Source organism: Canis aureus, chromosome 19 (assembly GCF_053574225.1).
Source record: "Canis aureus isolate CA01 chromosome 19, VMU_Caureus_v.1.0, whole genome shotgun sequence".
Lineage (NCBI taxonomy): Eukaryota > Metazoa > Chordata > Mammalia > Carnivora > Canidae > Canis > Canis aureus.
The window spans coordinates 44,774,909-44,794,853 of record NC_135629.1 but is presented as its reverse complement, the minus strand read 5'-3'; the positions used below and the strand labels follow the sequence as shown (position 1 = coordinate 44,794,853).

General features: G+C 54.0%; 1 protein-coding gene and 1 long non-coding RNA gene across 2 annotated transcripts; one reads left to right on the top strand and one right to left on the bottom strand.

Annotated features, from left to right (window-relative positions):
• Nucleotides 1-1,056: 1,056 nt before the first annotated feature.
• On the bottom strand, nucleotides 1,057-17,483 carry ATP13A1 (ATPase 13A1). Its single transcript, XM_077859226.1, has 26 exons — nucleotides 17,067-17,483; nucleotides 14,764-14,853; nucleotides 14,460-14,650; nucleotides 12,881-12,953; nucleotides 12,500-12,655; nucleotides 12,276-12,345; nucleotides 12,091-12,197; nucleotides 11,394-11,523; nucleotides 11,214-11,269; nucleotides 10,537-10,663; nucleotides 10,319-10,456; nucleotides 10,118-10,238; nucleotides 9,612-9,769; nucleotides 9,031-9,206; nucleotides 8,850-8,960; nucleotides 7,721-7,846; nucleotides 6,817-6,925; nucleotides 5,145-5,344; nucleotides 4,966-5,062; nucleotides 3,441-3,601; nucleotides 3,254-3,368; nucleotides 2,958-3,154; nucleotides 2,022-2,164; nucleotides 1,692-1,803; nucleotides 1,463-1,606; nucleotides 1,057-1,377 (listed from the first exon to the last, which is right to left on the bottom strand). Exons 1-26 carry the CDS (start codon nucleotides 17,466-17,468, stop codon nucleotides 1,267-1,269), a joined length of 3,621 nt encoding a protein of 1,206 aa, XP_077715352.1. The 5' UTR covers nucleotides 17,469-17,483; the 3' UTR covers nucleotides 1,057-1,266.
• Nucleotides 6,024-19,669, top strand: LOC144290231 (uncharacterized). Its single transcript, XR_013358011.1, has 3 exons — nucleotides 6,024-6,280; nucleotides 13,609-13,681; nucleotides 16,256-19,669. It is a non-coding gene; the product is annotated as an uncharacterized LOC144290231 (long non-coding RNA).
• The last annotated feature ends 276 nt before the right edge of the window (nucleotides 19,670-19,945 follow it).

Below are 19,945 nucleotides of genomic sequence, written 5' to 3'. Positions count from 1 at the left end.
AGAATCATTCCCAGCAAACAAATTCCAAATCTAGAGCTCTCTTCTCTGAGTTGCCTCAAATTGTTTCAGGGATTCCAAGTGATCATAACAGCCCATCTGTCCAGTGGGTTTTGGCACCCCTAAACCTCCATACACTTTGGTTTGTGCCAAGGGCCCATGTGATGCTCACAGACATTCACAGATGGTCCCTGACCATTCCCTGTTTTGGATTCCAAGGCTTTCCTTGGACTGTGGACCACACTCCTCCTGATAGCAAGCTGGACAAGGGACAGACTGCTGAGAATGATCAAGGGGGTGGTGAGCCCCTCACAGATAATCAGCAGTGAGAGAGTTTGTCTTGAAGCCTGGGCCTGGGATTCTCACATCCAGCTTGTCAAAGTTATACTTATGAGGCACCTGGGTGAAATCAGTCAGTCAAGCATTTGCCTTTGGCTCGGGTCACAATTCCATGCTGAGCATGGAGGCTGTTTCTCCTTCTGCTACCCCTCCACCCCCACCCCCTACTTATCTTAAAAATAAGAGAAAGAAAAACAGGTTTATAACTTTGTTTTCTAAAGTTCTTAGCTGTTGAGAAGGCAGGAAATCTCCCACGGCCATGACTCTGCTCTCATGCTACCTACTCCACAATTCCGGAGTTGTAAGGAGTGCGCACCCTCTGACAGATGATAAATGACACCCCACATAGCACAGGGCCCCTGCGGGTGTGACCCGAGTTAGTATCTGCAATGATTTGGAATCAAATCACACCGTGAGAGGAAGGAATGCAATACTTCACATATCCCTAAAGAGGAGAAAATGCCATTATCCCTAACTCTTCACTGACCAGTGCCTAAGAGAACAGAATATGAAGTTGAGACCAAAGAAATAGAGAAGTGCTTATCAAATTAGGAAATATGTACAACTCTCTGAGATTGGAGCCTGGCACCGAACAGCTGGATCCAGAGGCTTTTTAACAACCTCATGGTTTCTGGGGAGGTGCCAGGACCCTCCCTGCTCGGTGACTGCACAGCCCCACCATGACCCCTCCAGTGGTACAGACAAAGGTGGAGGCAAGGCTTCTTAAAATCGTGGATGCGGCTTTATTTACCAAAGGTGCTGGCCCTAGGCTGGTTCTGCCAGCCAGGCCCTCAAGTGGCTGCGGGGTGGTCCCAGCTCAGTTCAGTCCTGGTGGCAAGGCCGGACCTGCCTCACCACTGGGGCAGTGTTCCCTCTTGGGGCTCCCGCCCGGTGGCACCAACATGGGCAGCAAGTGCCGGCACTGCCATCTCAGGAAGGCACTTTCAGCTTCGGGGTCCCCAGGAAGAACTGCAGGACACGGTCGGCCAGGAGCGCCAGGCAGAAGTCCAGGAGCAGGACCTGGGCGATGACCAGCTTGAACTGTGGGGCAAGGAACACTGGTGAGCCGGGTGCCTGTGGATGGGCCCAGGCTAAGTCCTGGGGCCACATCCACAGGGTCACTCACCTCCACAGGGATGTCCACGAGGCCAAACTGACTGTTGAAGTCAGGCGAGGAGCCAAGGAGCAGGCCTACGATGGCCAGGAGTGACACAGCCAGGCTCCACACGAGGGGCTTGTTCTCTGGCAAGCTTTCCATGAATGGTGGGCCCTGTGGGGACAGAAAGATGAAGAGTCATGTGCTGTAGAGGCCAGGAAAGTGAGCAGGGTGAACTCAGGAAAGGGCTGGGCCTCACTTTGTAGTTGATGGCAAAGGTGGCCATCTGCATGGCCATTGCCATGATGTACACGGTGCTGTTGACCAGGCTTGGCTCAAACTCCTTGTACAGGTCCACGAACTGCTCCTGCCTGCAGCAACACACAGGGGACAGGGCCGTCTCTGACCCCCGTCATCCCTGTACAGAGCCAGGGCTCTCTGCCTGGCTGACCCCACTGGCTAGACCTTGGTTACCCCACAGGGGTAATGCCTGGCTGCACATCCTCCTGTAGCCTCCACTGCAGGGACACTGCCCACTGCCTACGAGCGCCCTGCCCCTCCCCAACTCCCATGCTGGGGCAGCACTCACTTCTTGGGGCTCCGGGCCTGGGCCTCACTGTACAGGTAGACGAGACTCAGGAAGTGGACACAGAACTGGAGCACGACCGTAAGGACGGTGTACAGGTTGAAGATGTTGGGCAGGGGCCGCTCTCGGGAGAGAGTCTTGAGGGGCTGTAGTAGCAGGGTGGAGGGACATGTCAGGGTCCAGGCCCCCCTGCACCAGTCCACCCTGCCTCCTGGCAGGATTCGTGCAGAGAGCAGTCACCAAATCCTGGAGGTTATGAGTCAGCACCAGTCCCCAGAGCCCTCCTCATTACCCAGGCCTTAGTGCAGATGCCACCACACCCTCACTCAAGGCCTATGCTCCACAGAGCAGCCAAACCCACCCCTCTCCCCTTGTTCTGGAACAAACCAAAGCCCTCCCTGGGACCCACCAGATGTGCATGATTGACACAACTCACCGACCCCCTCCTCTGGCTACCAGGTGCTCCTGGCATTAGCAGATGCCCATCTATAGCCTTTCTGCCTACTTCCTGGAAGGTTCCCTTGTTCTTTATGCATCACACAGGCTCCCCTGAACAACCTAAGGCTGTCCCCTGTAGCTTATCACTCACTCTGTATTTTTCATGATACTGCATGCTTTCTGAATGGTCTTGATAATCATTTCCCCATTGTCTTCTCCTTGCCTGTGGGTTCTGTGTAGGCCACCTGAGACCCCAGCTGGTGGACAGTGCTGGGGCCCAAGTTGTGCCCCTGTGAGGAGCCTCAGCATGCACCTGCCCTGCTCAAGGGGTCCCCATCTATAACATGGGGATGACAGTTCCCACCCTGAGGGCTGCTGTGAAGACAAATGGATGACATGTAGTAGTGGTGACTTTAACAGTCCACCCTAGCTGGCCCAAAGAGGTAAAGGGTATTCCTGAGATGGGAGGGAGCCCCTGCTTTTGCCTGTGTCTCAGCCCACCTTGGAACGGGAGATGAAAAGGAAGCAGCCGGCCAGCAGCAACCCCTGCAGTGTGGCCTGGAAGTCACTGAACTTGACGCCCTCCAAGTAGAGAACACTCTGACTATAGGCCAGGATGAGGGCATTGAGTGCCAGGATCTTGAACATCTGCAGCGTGGTCACCAGTGTACAGCGGCCCTGCTTGATCACGTGGCAGACTGTAGGGGGGGCAGGGGAGGAGAGGAAGGTGTGGGCATGGGGCCAATCAGGATGGGCCTGGGGATGGGCACAGGGAGAAGGACTGGGGTGGGACTCACTGCACTGGATGGAGGAGAGCTTGGAGGTGAAGGGGGCAGCGATGCTGGCATCCCCCAGCTTCACAATGGGCATGCTCTCATCCTCTAGTTCACGCAGCACCTGGCTCAGGCGGTCCTGTGGGGCAGGGAGCAGGGGTGAGACTTGGCCACCAAAGGGTGCCACTGCCACCCACATCCTGTGACTCACCCGCTGGGAGACCAGTTGTTCCTCGGGGGGTGGGAGCCCTGACTTCTGCTTGGCTGCCCTGGAGGTGGCCCGGACTCCACTGCTGCTCAGAACAGGGCTATCTCGCGGCCGTCGGCGCCGTTCCACAACTCGCTCGGGGGCATTGGCCAGGAGTGCCACACCTGCGGGGAGGTATGTATGTGTCTGGAGCGAGAGGGATCCAGTCACCCCAGCGGCTGGCCCTGTGTCAAGTGAGGCCCCATGCAGAATGGAGTGCCGTGTCTACTCACAGGAGCCAAACCTCCCCATCTCAGATGATCTCCCCAAGGAGTGCCTCAAAGAGCATCTATACTACTTTCTACATTTGGAAAGCAAAACCCAAATACACAGAAAACCTGAGGAGTCAAAACTGATTTCCGGCAATACCTAGGTGGCTCAGTGGGTTAAGCGTCTGCCTTTGGGTCAGATCATGATTTCAGGGTCCTGGGATCAAGCCCCAAGTCTGTGCCCTGCTCAGCAGGAAGTCTGCTTCTCCTTTTCCCTATGTCCTTCTCCTGCCACTTCTGCTCTCTCAAATAATTTATAAAAATCTTGAAAAAAAACAAAAACAACTAATTTCCAAAATATACTGCCAAGGATCACAATTCTAAGGAATAACAATTAATAAAGTAGTTAAGAATCTGAAAAGCGCTTTAGGTACATCACGTTGGTTTTTTCCTTTATTTTTAGAGAGAGTGCGCATGTGGGGGCACCCGAGTAGCTCAGTGGCTGAGCTTCTGCCTTTGGCTCAGGTCGTGATCCCAGGGTCCTGGGATCGAGTCCTGCATCAGGCTCCCTGTGGGAACCCTGCTTCTCCCTCTGCCTACATCTCTGGCTCTCTCTCATGAATGAATAAATAAAGTCTTATAAAAAAAAAAAGTGCATTTAAACAGGGGTGGAGTGGGGGGCTGGGGAGGAGGAAGGAGAGAGAAAAAGAGAGAGAGAGAATCTCAAGCAGGCTACACTCAAGTCCAGAGCCAACATGCGGCTTGCTCTCACAAATCCTAAAATCATAACCTCAGCCAAAATCAAGAGTTGGACGCTTAACTGAGCCACCCAAGTGCCCCATCAGATTGGTCTTGAAACCTTAACCTGACAACTGCATTCTGTTGACAGAAATCCAAGGCTGTGAACAGCTGGCAAACACCTCAGCTTCAGTTTGTGCATCCCTACTTATTCCATCTTCCCCTGCCTCCAGCCTCAGCACTCACTGCCCACATGGTCCTCCTCACAGTACCGGGAGGCCTGAACAAACCAAGCTGTGTCTGCCACCTGGAGTCCACCTGTCTTCCTATACTCCCAGAGGTCCCAGTGCCTGCCTGCCCCACCTTGTTCCTCTGACACCTATGTCCCTTCCAAAGACCTGCACTCCTCAGATCCCCAATCCCACTGGCACCTGCTCCATTCCCTGCCTCCTCAGAGAACTCGCTCAGTGACATATCTCTGATGCTAAGCTGCGCTGCAGGACAGTAACGGAAGGAACAGTCCCTCAGCTTGCAGGACTCACCCACGTCAGCATGCTTCAGGGCACCCACATCATTGGTGCCGTCGCCACACATGAGGGTCACGTAGCCCAGCTCCTTCAGGCTGGTGATGACAAATTCCTATGGGTGCAGAGATGGACTGAGTGAGGGCTGTGTGCTGACCCCAGGGCTCTGCCTGCCCCCCAACCTCCTCTGTACACACCTTCTGTTTGGGGGCCACACGGGCAAACACCTGCACATGGGGGATGAGGTGAAGCAGCTGCTGGGGGTCCTCAGCTTGTAAGTGGGCCAGGCCATCGCCCGTGAGGCACAGCGCATGCTCCAGGGCCAGTGACTTCGGGGAGCCCCTGGCCAGGGGCAGCATGACACTGCCATCGATGGAGCGCCACTCACAGGGTCGACCTGCAGGGCCAGAGCCCAGGGTCAGGGAGGGGGTTCAGCCAGTCAGCAACTCCCCCTCACGTGAAGCCCACATATGCCGTCCCAGTCTCATCTCTCTGAAGCAACTTCTTGGCCCCCCACCTCTTTTTATCTCTACCAACCCCCATCTACACCTGCACCCTAGACCCCAGCAACCCCACAGATGTTGTTCACAGAACCCTCTAATACAAAGGATTCAAGAACCCAGAGCCTAGGCCACTGGCCTGAGACCACAGATTTAAATCTAGACAGCCTGACCTCAGGAGCAAGACACCGCTGACCCTGGGACCTGTCTGAAACCCTGCTCTTTCAGGGCCAGGGCACTGAGTCACTTTCTTGGGCCAGATACTGCTTGCCAACCACTTCATCTTTCTAGATGGCTGACCCGGGCATGGACACTGAGAAACAAGGATGGCTGAAGGAGGCCTTCTGGCACTGCATGGCTCATCCTGGGTTGTCTGGGCTGGAAGGGAAAACAACCTCCATCTGACTTTTACGATGGCTTTTTTGCTAGAGCAACTTCACTCGCCAATCAACAGTCCTGATTACCATCTCTGGGCCACCTGCCTCTAATCCCTGGGGCCGGGACAGAGATGACAGACATGTGGGACCAATGGTGCAGACTAGAAGGACTGCGAAATTCTAGAATCCAGCAGAGTTCCAGAAGCCAGTACCCTTCTCTGACCTGCAGCCTGGCAACCAACCCCGTGCATGTGGCTCCCCAGGCAGGCACCATCCCCTGGCATCTGACAGAACCCATACTCTACCAGTTGGAGGTGCTGGGGTTGGACTGCCCCTCAACTGGTTCTATTCTGGGGCACCACTTGCAGCCAATTTGATTACTCAGGAGTGACCAGAGGCCATGAACTCTGGAGTCAGAACATCTGGGTTCAAATCCTTAGTCACAGTATCACTAAGGTGGGTGAGTTTACTTCTGTTTCCTTATCTATAAGGTGGGAGTGTCAACAGCACACCTGTTCACTTTCCTCCTATAGGGTGTGGGATGATGAGGCCTCCCATGTAGGGCAGAGGGGCCAACATGGTAACACAAACCAGACCCTGCCTAGGGTCTGGCCATGCTGAGGATGAGCACTAGCATCCCTGTGCTTAGAGGAGGGGAGCCCTCACTGTGTACAGGCAGCCTGCCAGGCCCAAAACAGGTGTGAGGATAGGAAACATGGCCTGGTGTGACGACAATCAACCACTCTGGTTCTAAGTCGTCACTGACCCCAGACCAGTTATTGCCTGCCTACTGCTGGACATATAGGTGTGGGGCTCCTTGGCCAGAGGGCCCAAGCATGCTGATAAAGCATGGCTATGTTCCACAGGTCTGGGTCACAGATACTGGATGACAGTGAGGGTATTCTCTCAGGCCTGAAATGCAGGTGGGCCACCAGATCAGAGCTGTTCTTGGACTCAGGGTTCCCCCAGCCTATGGACTCATGATACCTCACCTTTCTCCGTGGGAGGCTGCAGGATCAGTGTTTGTGCCTTTTCAATGAAGTGCAGTTCCTGAGCCACGTGGCAGGCAGTGAGCGGGTTGTCACCTGTGATCATGACCACCTGAGAACATAGAGGCACAGTGGGGCAGGGCCTCGCAGGTCAGAACTCCAGACCTGGTGGCTGAGGCCCCTCTAAACAAGGCCACAGAAGGTAGTCTTGGCCCCCTGATGCAGAATGGGCTTCCAAGGACCACAATCCATCCCAACCTGGTGGTGTTTTATGCCAACGATACATGTATGTGTGTCTAAGAACACTCACAGCCTTTATTTGTAATACAGACTAAGAACCAACCATTGGTGTGAACCCTCTTGACTTGGTAGCTGCCCTAGGTAGAGGGAGCAGATGCTCCAGTCTTCTCAGTTAGAGCCCGGTGATGGGAAGACGGGCTGTGACCGCTGAGGGCCAGGTGGGGTATTCACGTCACCAACTCTGAGACTGCTCACTATCCTCTCACATCCTAAACTACATCCTGAGTCCCAAACTAAAAAATAGAAACCACAGGACAGATGGATGTAGTTTGTCTAGGAGTTGCCTCTACATCTGCAGTCCAACTCCTCGTCTCTAGGATGGGGTGGAGTGGGGGAATTGCCCTCGCCTCCCAGGGATGCCGGGGGCAAAAGAAGTAACTTGAGAAGGGTGTGCACAGATCAGGTCCCAAAGGGGGACCTGGGACAGCATGAGCACCAGAGCTGTGATGGAGCTTGGTCAAAATCCAAGAAAGACATCCTTGAGACTGAGACGTGGATACCCACCCACACCTGCCCCACTGAGGGGAGAACTGCCCTCCGTTGTCACATTGCTCTCTCTGGAAAAAGGAACCAAGACCCACCCACCCTTGGGGCCCAGCAGCTGTACCCGGTGGGATGCATTCTGGATCTCCCGGATTACGGACTTAGAGTCAGCCTTGAGTGGGCAGGAGACCACGATGAAGCCAACGAACTTGAGGTTGCACTCCAGGGCCTCCCGTTTGACCTCCCGGGCCTATAAAGGGATACAGGGTTACCCTCATGACCCATCCCTCCTCCATTTTCAAGCAGTGGAGTGGGGGTCAGGGAAGGGCCCATCCTTACAGGAGGAACACTTGAGGCTCAGGTAAGAAGTAGGGAGGGCAGAAGGTACCCTGGACCCACATGACCCTGGTTTCCCCACCACGGGGCTTTACTCCCTAGTGTGAGCAACAACAGGGCATAAGCCTCTGTGACTCCACTTCCAAGATGGCAAAGTCAGATACTCCTTTGTTATCCATTAAGCGCATGCTCACCCTATACCTCATACCAGAAACCGCAAACTCTTGCCCTCATAAAGCTTGCCTTCTACTGGAAGAGAGTCCCAGAAATCAGAAGACTAACTGCCATAAAAGACAAACGCAGGGGAATGGGGCAGATAGGCTCAGGGAGAGGCACCAAGCAGGGTGGTCCTGGGGGCAGGAGAGTAAGCTGTGACCTGGGGTCTGAACACAGGGACGCAACCTGGTATATACGTTCTAGAAGGATTTCCCAGCCATTAGCTGTAACTGGACTGGATGAGAACAAAGGGGGAACCAGATAAAACAGCACTACTGATGGTGGAAATGGGAGGAGCCAATAATTGGCAGGATAAACAGTATGACAGAGAACTGGGGGTACCCCAACACCACGTGGTGATTGGGTGGTCAGGCAGGGTAGGGGTAGAACGGGGCTGGAGACAGGAATCCAAGGTGCCTCCTGGTGATCCCTGGGGAGTGTGAGGATTCAAGGGTGTGGGATAAGAGGCTGCATGGAGCCCTGGTTACTCTGCAGGAAGTGGCCTCAGAAGCCAGGGTGGGATGGGGTTCCATAAGAAGCAGGTACACAGTAGAGAAGGGACCAAGGACTGAGGGCCACTCAGGGCCTCCCAAGGTAGATGCCAGGGAGGAGGAAGAAACTGTGCCTGCTCATGGTGATGCTGCAGGGAATAGATGGCGGTATGGATACAGGGCCAGCAGATGGGGGGCCTGAACCCTTACCTGCTGGTGGGTGAGGTGCCCCAGTTCCTTGTACCCCAGCGCCAGGACTCGGGCTCCTTCCCGGGAAATCTCCGTATGGATGTGGTGGTAGTCAGGTGGGCACTGGGCGAACTGCAGGGAACGCAGGGGATGTCACCGACCGCCCCACGCCCCCCTTCCCCCGGGGCCGGGGCTGGCTCACCATGGAGTGCAGGGTTTCGGGGGCCCCCTTCACAGCCGCGATGTAGCAGAGATCAGTGGAGCCTAGCTTCTCATAGGAGGCGAGCACGGACATTCGCTTTAGGGCACTGGCAAAATGAAAGCGCTGGTGAATTTTCAGCCCCTGAGTTTTAATACTTCGGGGGAATACTTTCTCATCTGGAAACAAATAAGTACGAATCCTGAGGGCCTTCGCTCCAAAGAGGCAGCCAAGCCCCCGCCTCCCCTTTCCACCCCTCTGTTCCCCCCGCCCTCAGACCCAGACCCTGCAGGGTAGGGAAGGGGGATGGGGGGCTCCTCGCTCTAGGAGGGATCAGATTGGGAGATCTGTACTCAGAGGACGCTGCCCGTGGCTTCCAGCAGGTGGGGCAGGTTCTACTTCCAAGGGGTGGACTATCTCAGGTCAGAGGTAAGCCTGTGCCCACCCACCTAGGGGACCACCAGAGCTGTGGGCTTGCCTGCCCCTGAGCTGGACACACTGTCTCTGAGGGATGTAGCCCGCCTGCCCAGGGGTGCGAGAGCTGACAGTTCAGCCCAGCTGGGCCCAAAGCTCCAGCCCCTCACCTTTGGTCAGTGTCCAGTCCACAGCTGTCAGCATAGCCTTCTCGAGTGGGTCACCCACAAGGGTGCCATCATCCAGCTGCATGAGGGAGTGGCATGAGGCCAGGGCACGGTGCGTTTCTACAGGGATGTTGGACACAGGAGTGACCTCCTTCCCATCTCTGCAAAGATAGGAAACAGCTGCTGATAGAGTGGAAGAACCCCTGGGAGTCGCTAGCCAGGATGAGGGATGGGCTCCCACTCTGGGCTCGCATTGCAGGGGCCCAGAGGATTGCACTGTCTTGGTCCTCGGGACATCTGTGCCCATCTTGTGGATGTCTCTAAAGGTCAAATGGCTGCTTGGGGTGGAGCCGGGCCCCTGTCGCTGCCACATTGAGGAACAAAAGGAGCCTCCCCGCTCCCCATCAGACTTTTGGGGTACACCATGGGACCTAGGGGTGGGTGCTATCTGTCCTTTGAGTTCCTGCAAAGCCATCTGCTGGGCAAGAGCCCAGGCCACTCGTGCTCACCTGAGCCCAGCCACTCCACGAACGACCAGGCTGTCGCTAGTCAAGGTCCCTGTCTTGTCAAAGCAGCACACCTCCACCTTGCCGGCGAATGGGATCCGGAAGGGCTCCGTGCAGTACATGTCTGGGAAGTGGGGAGTCAGGGTCAGGGGTTCTGTCAGGCCCTGGCCCACTCAGCGCCCCAGCCCTGACCCAGGCACTCACACAGCTTGGCCAGGGCGATGAGGGAGGTATTGACAGCCAGAGACAACTCAATGGGCAATTCCGGGGGCACGACTGATGTGAGGATCAGTGTGCATTCCAGAAAGAGCTTGTAACGGTTCCGGCTAGGGTCCTTGGTGCCTGCAGAGACAGGGCCTGCCAGCCTAGGGGCCGGAGGGAGGGAGGGGGCCAGCAGGCAGGGGAGGGGCCCCCGCATATACCTTCAATCCACACATAGGCAGCTGCTGCGATGGCAAACACAAGGAGGAAGAGGATGAAAATGAAGGTCTCCAGGTTGTTTGCAGTTACCCTCTTGACTCCAAAGAGGATGGTGCGCAGCAGCTTGCCCTAGAAGATCAGAAGCTTAGAGGCCTTTTCTGCCAGGGAGGTGGCCTCTCACACCTGAGAGCACCAGGCCACATTCTCTGTCTGGATGGGGGGTGCCTGCCCTGGGCCCACCTGTGACTCTTGCACCCATGACACAGGGTCCACACAACTATGTAGGGGGCTGCAACTTGGCTAAGGGCTATAAAGACCAGTGGTCAAAAACTGGGGGTCAGGGCAAGAAGTGGCTGAGATGGGGGGACTGAGTCTTTCAGAAGGAGGTGCTGCCAATTACCTCTACAAGGCAGCGCTCACTTTAGTCAAGTTTACGGGTGTGATTCTGTTCGTGACCCCAGTGTGTTTGGCCAGTTTCCTTTCTGTGCTCCCCACCAGAACCTCAGCTGAAGATAGCAGGCCTGGTGTAGGGCTCATGTCTGCGCCCTGGCCACAGGCCGATACCTGCTGTCTAAATAAGTCTTTGGCGAGGATGTTCTGGGGTCTGAAAGAGCCACTGTCGACTGTCTGCCACCCGCCCTAAGGCCTACCCTCCCCAGAGCCAGACAAGGGGCCATACCTGGGATGTATTGAATCCAGTCCTAAGAACGTAGGCCACACACCCGTTGTCAACCGCTGCAGAGACAAACAGGACCAGCATCATTTGTGTCTGTTCATCCCAACTCCCTCACAGTCAAGCAGATGTGGAGGGGGTGGGGATGGTAGGGCCAGGACACTTCAGACCCCCCAAGGCACCTACGCTTCAGGCCCGTGGTGGCCTTCTGCGGGGGGATGTGCTGCACCACCTTGGTGCCCCCAAAGATGACATGGAGCCGAGAGTCAGCCTGGAGGTCCAGCACCCGGTCAGGGTTAAGGTCTTCAATGGGCTCCTGAGCAGGAAGGAAAGAATGGTGAGGGCGGTCTCATCTCAGCCTCCTCTGTCCCCAGTCTGGCAAGAGTAGGCTCCTGGGGCTGGGATGAGCCACTCTGACCCCTGCAGGGCTCCTAGCCTAACACAGTGCAGCTGACCAGGAACAGCAGCCTGCCATGCCTCCTCTCCACCTGCAGGTGCACTCACATTGACTCACGTCGACTCCACGTCGACTCCTCGTGATCTCACAATTGGCTTGAGGCTTTTTACTCTTGGTTTCCCCTCAGCCCACCTCAGTCCGACGTCCCTGGTCCCTGGCCTGGACAACTCCTGACGATCTTGGCCTTTCTGATCTCCTTCCCTCTCATTATTACCCAGCTCCCCTTCGTCCGAGGGCAAGACCAGGAAATCTGGAAGCTCCAACTAGGCACTGCACCTACTCTGCCTCTTCTAGTCTCTTAGGCCAGGGTTCCATTCCTCCTCCATCCATGCCTGGGCAGGATGATGGCCCAGCTACCAACCCTCTCCCTCCTCCACGAATAGGACAGTGACACACTGAGTACGACCCCCGCTCCCCACCCAGCACCTTCATCTGTGGCACCGACTCCCCTGTGAGCATGGCCTCGTCCACAATGCAGCGGCCTCGCAGCAGCAGCACATCACATGGCACTAGGTTTTCCTGCGGGGAGCGGCCTGCAGGAAGGGGCAGGAGGGTTAGAGAGGAGCCAAGAGAAAGGGCTCCCACCAGGACAGATCAGAATTGTGCCTCACCAATGGAGACGATGTCTCCAGGAACAATCTCATCACTGGCAATGGGCCTCCACTTTCGGCTGCGGTAGACCTGGGTAGAGGTAAGGTGCAGTCAGCTCTGGATCCTACAGTGCGCATGATGCAGGCGCATCCCTGGAGCTGATCTCACCCTGTTCCCACTGCACACAAACACTGGGACTGGCAGCCCCCCACCCTGCTCCGGCCAATCTCCCTGTTGGCCACACCTGGATCATGTGGGGCTTGTTGCCCATCTTCCGGATCTCAGACATGTTCCGCATCTGCTGCTGCACCAAGGAAGCCTCGAAGGCCACCAGCATGGAGAGTGTGAAGACGCTGTAGTACCAGTACTCATCCAGACACCAGAGCCCCACGCAAAACACCTGTAGGACACAGCCTGTGTGTCCACACCCCTGCCCGGCCATCCATGGGGGCACACGAAGACCCCTGTGGAGGCTGGGAAGGGACACCAAAGGTCATTCTGCCCATGGGCTCAGATCCATGAGGACACAAAGAGGATTTCAGGTCTGGAAATGGAGACTGCTGTGGAAAGCCCCAAGGGATGAGGGAAGGTGGGATGGGGAGAAGGGCTCAAGCTGCTGCTCTACCTGGAACACAAAGAAAGGTGCTGTGGCTCTCTCCTTGAACAACTCCGAGAAGTCAGGCACCACCATCTCAGCCCTGCAAGAGACCAGACCCCACATCCTGTTCATAGTATGAGACCTCAGACGCCCCACCCTGACACCTTCACTCAGAGCATTGCAGGCCTCCCCAGAGAATGAGCCAGAAAGGACACTCCACTCTACTACGGCTCTCCTTGTCCCCAAGGCACTGGGGCAGGCGTGCTAACTGTTGCCAGCCCTCTCCTCCGCAGAACCCAGGTAAAGCTTCTGAACTAGCGACAGGCTGTTCAAGCAGGCAGCCACCCACCCAAGCAGGGCTAGTGGGAGACAGAACTTATCATCAGGTTGAGTAAGAAGGCGGGCAGAGAAGGAGCTCCCTGACTGTGAGATGGGAGCCCTGCCGCTGTGCAGAAAAGGCCTGGCAGCTGGGCACTGTGGAATCTTCTGGGGCCTGAGCTCCACTCCGAGTTGGAGAGGGGAGGTCTGGAGCTGAAATTTTCTAAAACCTCCTTTAAATAAGCCCCATAAATTGAGGAGTAAGGCCTAAGGGTGTGTTCTGTGCCACTGTGGGGTGGCCCAGTCTGGCCAGGGGACCAGCCAGGTCAAGTAGGGCCACCCTTACTCTGCCCTTGGAGATGTGTCCTAGATATGGGGTGTAAGAAAAAGAAACCACTGTGATAACAACAACCAGACCCCATTCTGTATTATATCAGGTAACTTTGCATGAGCCAGGAGATGTGAGAAGGGACATCCCAGGCCACCACCAAGGCTGACCCCAAGCAGAAGGTAAAGGTATAAATTTCTTGTGAATCTTCTTATTAGATTGCTACTTGTGACAGTACCTCAGTTTTTTTTGTTGTTGTTGTTTTTTTTAAACCTCGGTAGTTTTTTAAAAGCAACTGAATAAGAAAAGAATTCTCTAAAGGTTCTGAGGGTTTTCAGATTGAGGACAATTATCATGGAGGCAGGACCAGGGGCTCTGGTGATGAACAATGAGCTCTAAAGCTCTGCTCTGCCCCCACCTAGTTCCATGTCAGCACTGGTGGTTTTGCGGATTAAAGGGAGGAAGTATGTACAAGGTGCCTGCCATCATGCCCAGTAGAAAGGAGAACTATTGTGATCACTGGCAACTCCTTTATCACTCTTCCTAAAGTGCTGAGATGAGTATGAGAAGCATGGTGATAACACACACTTAAAAGAAAAGCTTAAAAACAAAGAGAAATCCTACAATAATTACAAAACAAGCATCAGCAGTCAACTCTCTGGGGCGTTGGCCCAGGCTGCCACGAAGAGTTGCATGGGCTCCTGTTGGAGAGCACCTCCAGGGTCCCTGTCAGCTGGTGAGTCCAGGGGAGGTAAGACTAGAACACATTTCTCAAAAGGTGACTGCCATCTTCACCTGGGATGTATCGTTGAAGGGGCGGGCTCCTCTCCCATTTCCTAGGCACGAGGACTTGACAGGGCAGTAACAGGAAAAGGAGCCAGTGGCTCAGCCAAATGTCCATGCTGTGACCACAGGCAGAGCCCCAGCCCTGTCACAACACATGGGCACATCAGGACTCACTTATTGCTCCCAAATTTCTTCTCGGCTGCACGGATCTCTGAATCCTCCTGGAACCCTCTGTTGCTCTGGTAGTATGAGAAGGCATTTCTCACGGGAAAGGCCACAGGGAGGAAGCGCTTCTTCTCCAGGGTGTCGTAGGAATACTTGATCTTCTGGAATTCAAAGGACAGCACCTCCTGTCCATCTTCACCCTGTGGGAGCAGGCATGTCTATGGCAGAAGGCCCACACCTGGGGGTGTCTGTCAGGCCTGGGAGTCCCACCCAAGTCCTGGGCTGAGCAGCCCAACAGCTGGTCCGTCCCTACCTCATCCCGGTGCAGGGCCACGAGCTCAGTGGAACCATTGTTGGGGGTCGGCACCACCTTCACGAAGGTTGCTTTCCTGGGGTCGTACTCCTGCGAGGGGCAAAGCGGTGTTGCCAAGGCCTTCTCAACCCCCAGCTCCAAAGCCCTCCTGGTGAGGTTGCAAGCACAGCGGCTCTAGGCTCAGAGCACTGGCCTGTCCACTCTCCAGTCTGTCACTGAGACAAAGATACCACCTCACCACACCTCTGGTCTCGTATCATAAAAATCGGAGTCACAGACAGCACCCAATGCTTGGGGTTCTGCTGAACTCAAACAGGAAGAATGTCCCCTGCATGACCTGCACCCATAAACCACGTGGGCCAAGTCTTGTCACAGCCCACTGGCCGGCTGCTGCTCTGCATCCCCTCTCTTAACTATTTCGTGTCCTGAAATGATGGGGGACAACGAGGCCTGTCCTTGCTTCAGCCAAGGGCCTCGGCACAAGCTGTTTTCTCTGCCTCGAACATGTGGTCCCACAAACAGCTTCAGGGCTTTGTACAAATGTCCCCTTCTCAAAAGACCTCCCCCAGAGGAGGCTCCACATAAGAGGTCCTTACAATGTTCCTCTCCTTGGCCAGGGTTTTCCTCTCTGTAGCACTGGTGGCTGAGCGCAAGCTCTACCTCTCCCACCAATACTATGAAGGCAAGAGCTTCTGTCTGTTTTGTTCACTGCTGTTTCCTCAGTGCTTAAAATGCAGAGGCAATGGATGAATATGTGAGGCCTGAAGCCTGAGCTGTACCCATCTCACTGCTGCGGCGCTGGCTCATCAGCCCCTATGGTGGGTGTGTGTGTGTGTGAGGGCAGGTGCCAAAGGGTGACCCTCAGAAGAAGGGCCCTGCCTGCCCCTTGGGAAGATCACCAGCCTTGGAGCAGGCAAAAAATAACAAAGACTTAACTACAAAAACACCGTGGAAAAAAAGTGTGAAGAGCTACTCGGGGCTACTGCCAGGCCACTGCCAGGCCAGGCACTTTGCAGTTTTTCAGTTTCTTCTCCTAATGGCACGCGGTGGGTGTTACGGTTCTCAATTTACACAAAGGGAAAGTGAAACCCAGAGAAAAGAACCTGAGATCTCTGATGGAAACCCAGATCTGCTTGTCCTCACCCCATGGTCGCTTAGCTCCTCTTTTTCTTCCACCGCTGGAAAGAAAGTTAACACACATGCTTTCTAGCTGCAGGCCAAAAGGCAGCTGGAAGTGGAGGTTGGGGTGGCTGGTCACACTCCCTCCAACTTCCCTGTATTTCTTTGTCCCTCACTGGAGTCTTTCATTGTATTGACCTGAAGTCACCAAGCCCATAGTTTGAGCCCCTCCCCTGGGATAACGCTTATTGGGACAACCGAGACTTAATTCCCTCAGAAAAGAGAGGACTCAGTCCACATTTGGATTTAAAGAGAGGGAGCTTCTGTCTTTTTCTGCAGCCATTCATGCTCTTCCCTTTCCCTCTTCTTCCAGAAACACATGCCTGGGATCAACGGGGAGGCTGGCTGGACCTCGGTGCCCATGGCTCCAAACATGCCAGTGTCATCTGAGGCAGGCCCAGAGAACAGCAGTGCAGTCACCAGCAGTAACTGCTGATCCAGCTGCTCTCCCTATCCAGATCCTGGGGGTTAAGGGTCAGAAGTGCTACCGTGCTGCTATATTCCAACAGAAGCCCTCAATGTCACCACCCTCATCTTGGACACAGGTCTAAAGAGACTCCGAAACAGTTAAGTCACTTGCCCACAAATTGCTCCTGCTCCTCTTAAATGCTACGATCAAAGAACATTTCAACCTAATTTCGGTCCTAGTATGCAAGGACCTTTACGCACTGGACAACTGAGTTCTCAAAACAAGCTTCACAGATACAGGAACACACCTCGAAGGCCTAGCCTCACATTTTGAAAACCAAGATAGGAGATAGAAGGAGAACATGACCGTTTCCAGGAGAAAGTACCTAGTACTCGCTACTATGGTAGCTAACATTAACAAGCCAAATCAAAGAGCGACATATGCTGGAGCCTACACTGAGCTTTTTATAGGTATTACCCTATCGAATCTAAATGACCACACCAGGGAAGGATTCCAAGGAAGGAAAGTAATCTGCGCCAGGGTCGCACAAGTCAGTAGCGGGACCAGGATTGGGCCACCCAGAGGACACCGCTGGGGACTCAGGCCCTGGAAACAGGAGGCCCGGGATGGGGTGGGGATCGACACGAACGTCGTGACTGTGACCCGCCGCAAGGCCCGACCGAGCCCAGGGTCGGGCTCGTGCCCGCGCACTTACCGGGGTGCAGGTGAGCGCGCAGTGCGCGTGCACGGACCAATGCCCCGAGAGGACGGTGAGCGCGTGCGCGAGGCAGATGGTGGCAAGCACAAGCAGCGCGGCTTCAGGGATCTGCACCCAGCTGCTGCCCCAGCCCCAGCAGCCGGCGGCCGCGGCGCCCACCCAGGCCGGGTAGAGCAGTCCCGCGAACGGCAGCACCGTGAGGCGCCGCAGCAGCGCCAGTCGCCGGTACGGCCATACGGCTGCGACCAGCTCATCGCCGCTCGCTATGAGCGCCGGGCCGGCAGCGAGGAGGGTGCGCGGCTGCGGCCTGGGCTTGGGCTGCCCGCCGGGCCGGGCCCCGCAAGGCCGGGCCCCGCAGGGCACCGCGTTGCCCACCGCAGCAGCCGCCGCCGCCGCCATCTTTCCCAGCGCCGCGCTCGCTTCCGGGCAGAGGAACCGCCTCACTTCCGATGTTTAACTTCCGTTGAGCCCTGGGCGCCGCCATAGTAGCCGGAGGGTAGAAAGAGCCGGACAATGGAGGAGTTGGGTTCGGAAGTGGTTACTCAGGGCGCCGCCATGACAGCTGAAGCCGGAAGGAGAGGCAGGGCGCGGCCATGACAGAGTCTTGAAAGGGCTAAGGCTGCCTGCCCGCCCTGCCACGCCGGACAGAGACCGGAAAAGACTGAGCTAGGCGGGTTGGGCGCCACCTTGACGCCTGAACCGGAAGAGGGGAGCTCTTGTCCAGAACTATCCAGGCAGTGGCCAGTTTGGATCGTCAGGGGCGGAGCCTGGACCCTGCGGAGGCGGGCCAATTACGGAAACGCTGGGGTTCTGGGGGCGAGGCCTGCACAGGCCCGAGGGGCGGGGTTTGTCATGAAGGCGGGACTTGCGAGGGGCAGGGTGCCGGGTTGGTTTCCCCGCGGGAGGGGCCCTTGTCTCCTGGTCTGGGGTCCCGGGCAGGGCTGGCGCGGACAGGCTTCCAGAGCCGTCACGGGACGCAGCGCGCACGTTAGGATTATACACAGAGTTACTATTTCAACATAAAAATATGAAAAGTGGGTGTTTGACATTACATCCATTCTGTAACATTTACTTTCCTGTTACATAAATGCTATTGTTTGAACAAAACCACAATAGGAATCGTTCACAGTGGCAATAGTGTTCAGTAGTACTAGTAGAAAATAGAGAAAATGTATAACAACACTTTGTTTCTTTGTCCTCTGATAGAGCAATTTGAACTACTTTTTAAACCCTATTGGATGTTTATATTTTGTAGGTTAATTGTTGCATATTCTTGAGATACATAAGTGTAAGACTTTGTAAAAGACTAAAATATGGCAGCCCCGGGGGCTCAGCGGTTCAGCGCTTGCCTTCGGCCCAGGGCGTGAGACCTGAATCGAGTCCCGCGTCGGGCTCCCTGCTTGGAGCCTGCTTCTCCCTCTGCCTATGTGTCTCTGCCTCTCTCTGTCTCTCATGAATAAATAAAAAGTGTTTTTTAAAAAAGAACATAATAAATGCAATAAGACTTAGTTAATATTCTATATTTTTTTTAATATTCTATATTTAATAAATGTAATGATAACCTCTTTCTGTTCCAGTACGCGGGATATTTTTACTCTAAGTTTTCTTTTCCAATAATACTCGAGTGGACTGCAATCTTTAGCATTAAAGATTGTATAGTGATAAAACTCAGTCAAAGGTGATATCACGGATTTGTTTCCCTGCTATCAGCCAACAATTACTCTGATTCTTGGTGTTATTCCAATGTGATAACATCAAGCTAAATATGGTCTCAACTAAAGCCTTTCAGCATGGATTTTGCTTATTAGGTTTTTTTGACTTGTATGGATGAGTTTCTAGCTCTCCAAAACAGCAGGGTTTGTTTTTGTTTGTTTGCTTTTTGGTAGACCAGCTTATTTGTCAATCAGGTCTTTGTGTATGTAAACTCATTATATGCTATGTCCAAAACATTATTTTTGAACACTCTAGAGCACATTGGATGTCATCATAAGTCAAACCTCCCTTTCTCAAGGACAATTATTTTTAAGCACATAGATAATTTGAAATTATGAAATCAAAGCTAGATTGGAAATAGTTCATTTGGAAAGAAACTGAGAATATCCTGTCTAATTTGACTGCCCCCCACCTTTTTTAAGATGTTATTTATTCCTGAAAGAATAAAGAGAGAGAGGTAGAGACATAGATAGGCAGAGGGAGAGACAGGCTCCCTATTGGGAGCCCAGTATGGGCACTGGATCCCAGGACGCCAGGGTCATGACCTGAGCCGAAGGCCAATGCTCAACCACTGAGCCACTCAGGTGCCCTGACTGCCCATTTCTGATGATGTTTTGAATTCTAAATTTTAAAAATGAGTCATTTTTCTCCCCTGTATGAATGTTTAGGGGCAGTTGCTTTGTCCCTGTTTGGGCTCCCATGGCCTCTTCAAAAATCATTAAAGTACTTTGGAAAAACAGCATGTAAATTTCTGCTTTACTATAAATTTACTATAAATTGTTTTCTCCATTCTAATCTTCAGTGCATTTCCAAATTAGGAGACTTTTGTCACTCTTTGAAACTGATTTTGTGGCAGGCCAATTAAAACAAAAAAAACCCCACCTTTATTAGTTTTAGGTTCAAGTAAAATTGAGAGAAGGGTATAGTGATTTCCTATACATCCCCTGCCACCATAGTATATAGCACCCTGATTATCAACATCTCTCACCAGAGTGGTACATTGTTCCCAATAAACCCAATGCCTATAGTTCACATTAGGGTTCACTCTTGGTATTGTACATTTTATGAATTTGGACAAATACAGAATGAATGTATACATTATACTATCCTACAGAGTAGTTTTACTGCCTTGCAAGTCCACTGTGATCTGCCTATTCATCCCT

Bases quoted from the DNA above. Each gene is read 5' to 3' on its own strand.
- ATP13A1 (XM_077859226.1), bottom strand. From the start codon at position 17,468: ATGGCGGCGGCGGCGGCTGCTGCGGTGGGCAACGCGGTGCCCTGCGGG. The intron at 10,239-10,318 runs GTGAGTGCCTGG...CCCACTTCCCAG, and splicing joins CATCGCCCTGGCCAAGCTGT to ACATGTACTGCACGGAGCCC. The intron at 5,345-6,816 runs GTGAGGTATCAT...CTGGCCCTGCAG, and splicing joins GCAGCCTCCCACGGAGAAAG to GTCGACCCTGTGAGTGGCGC.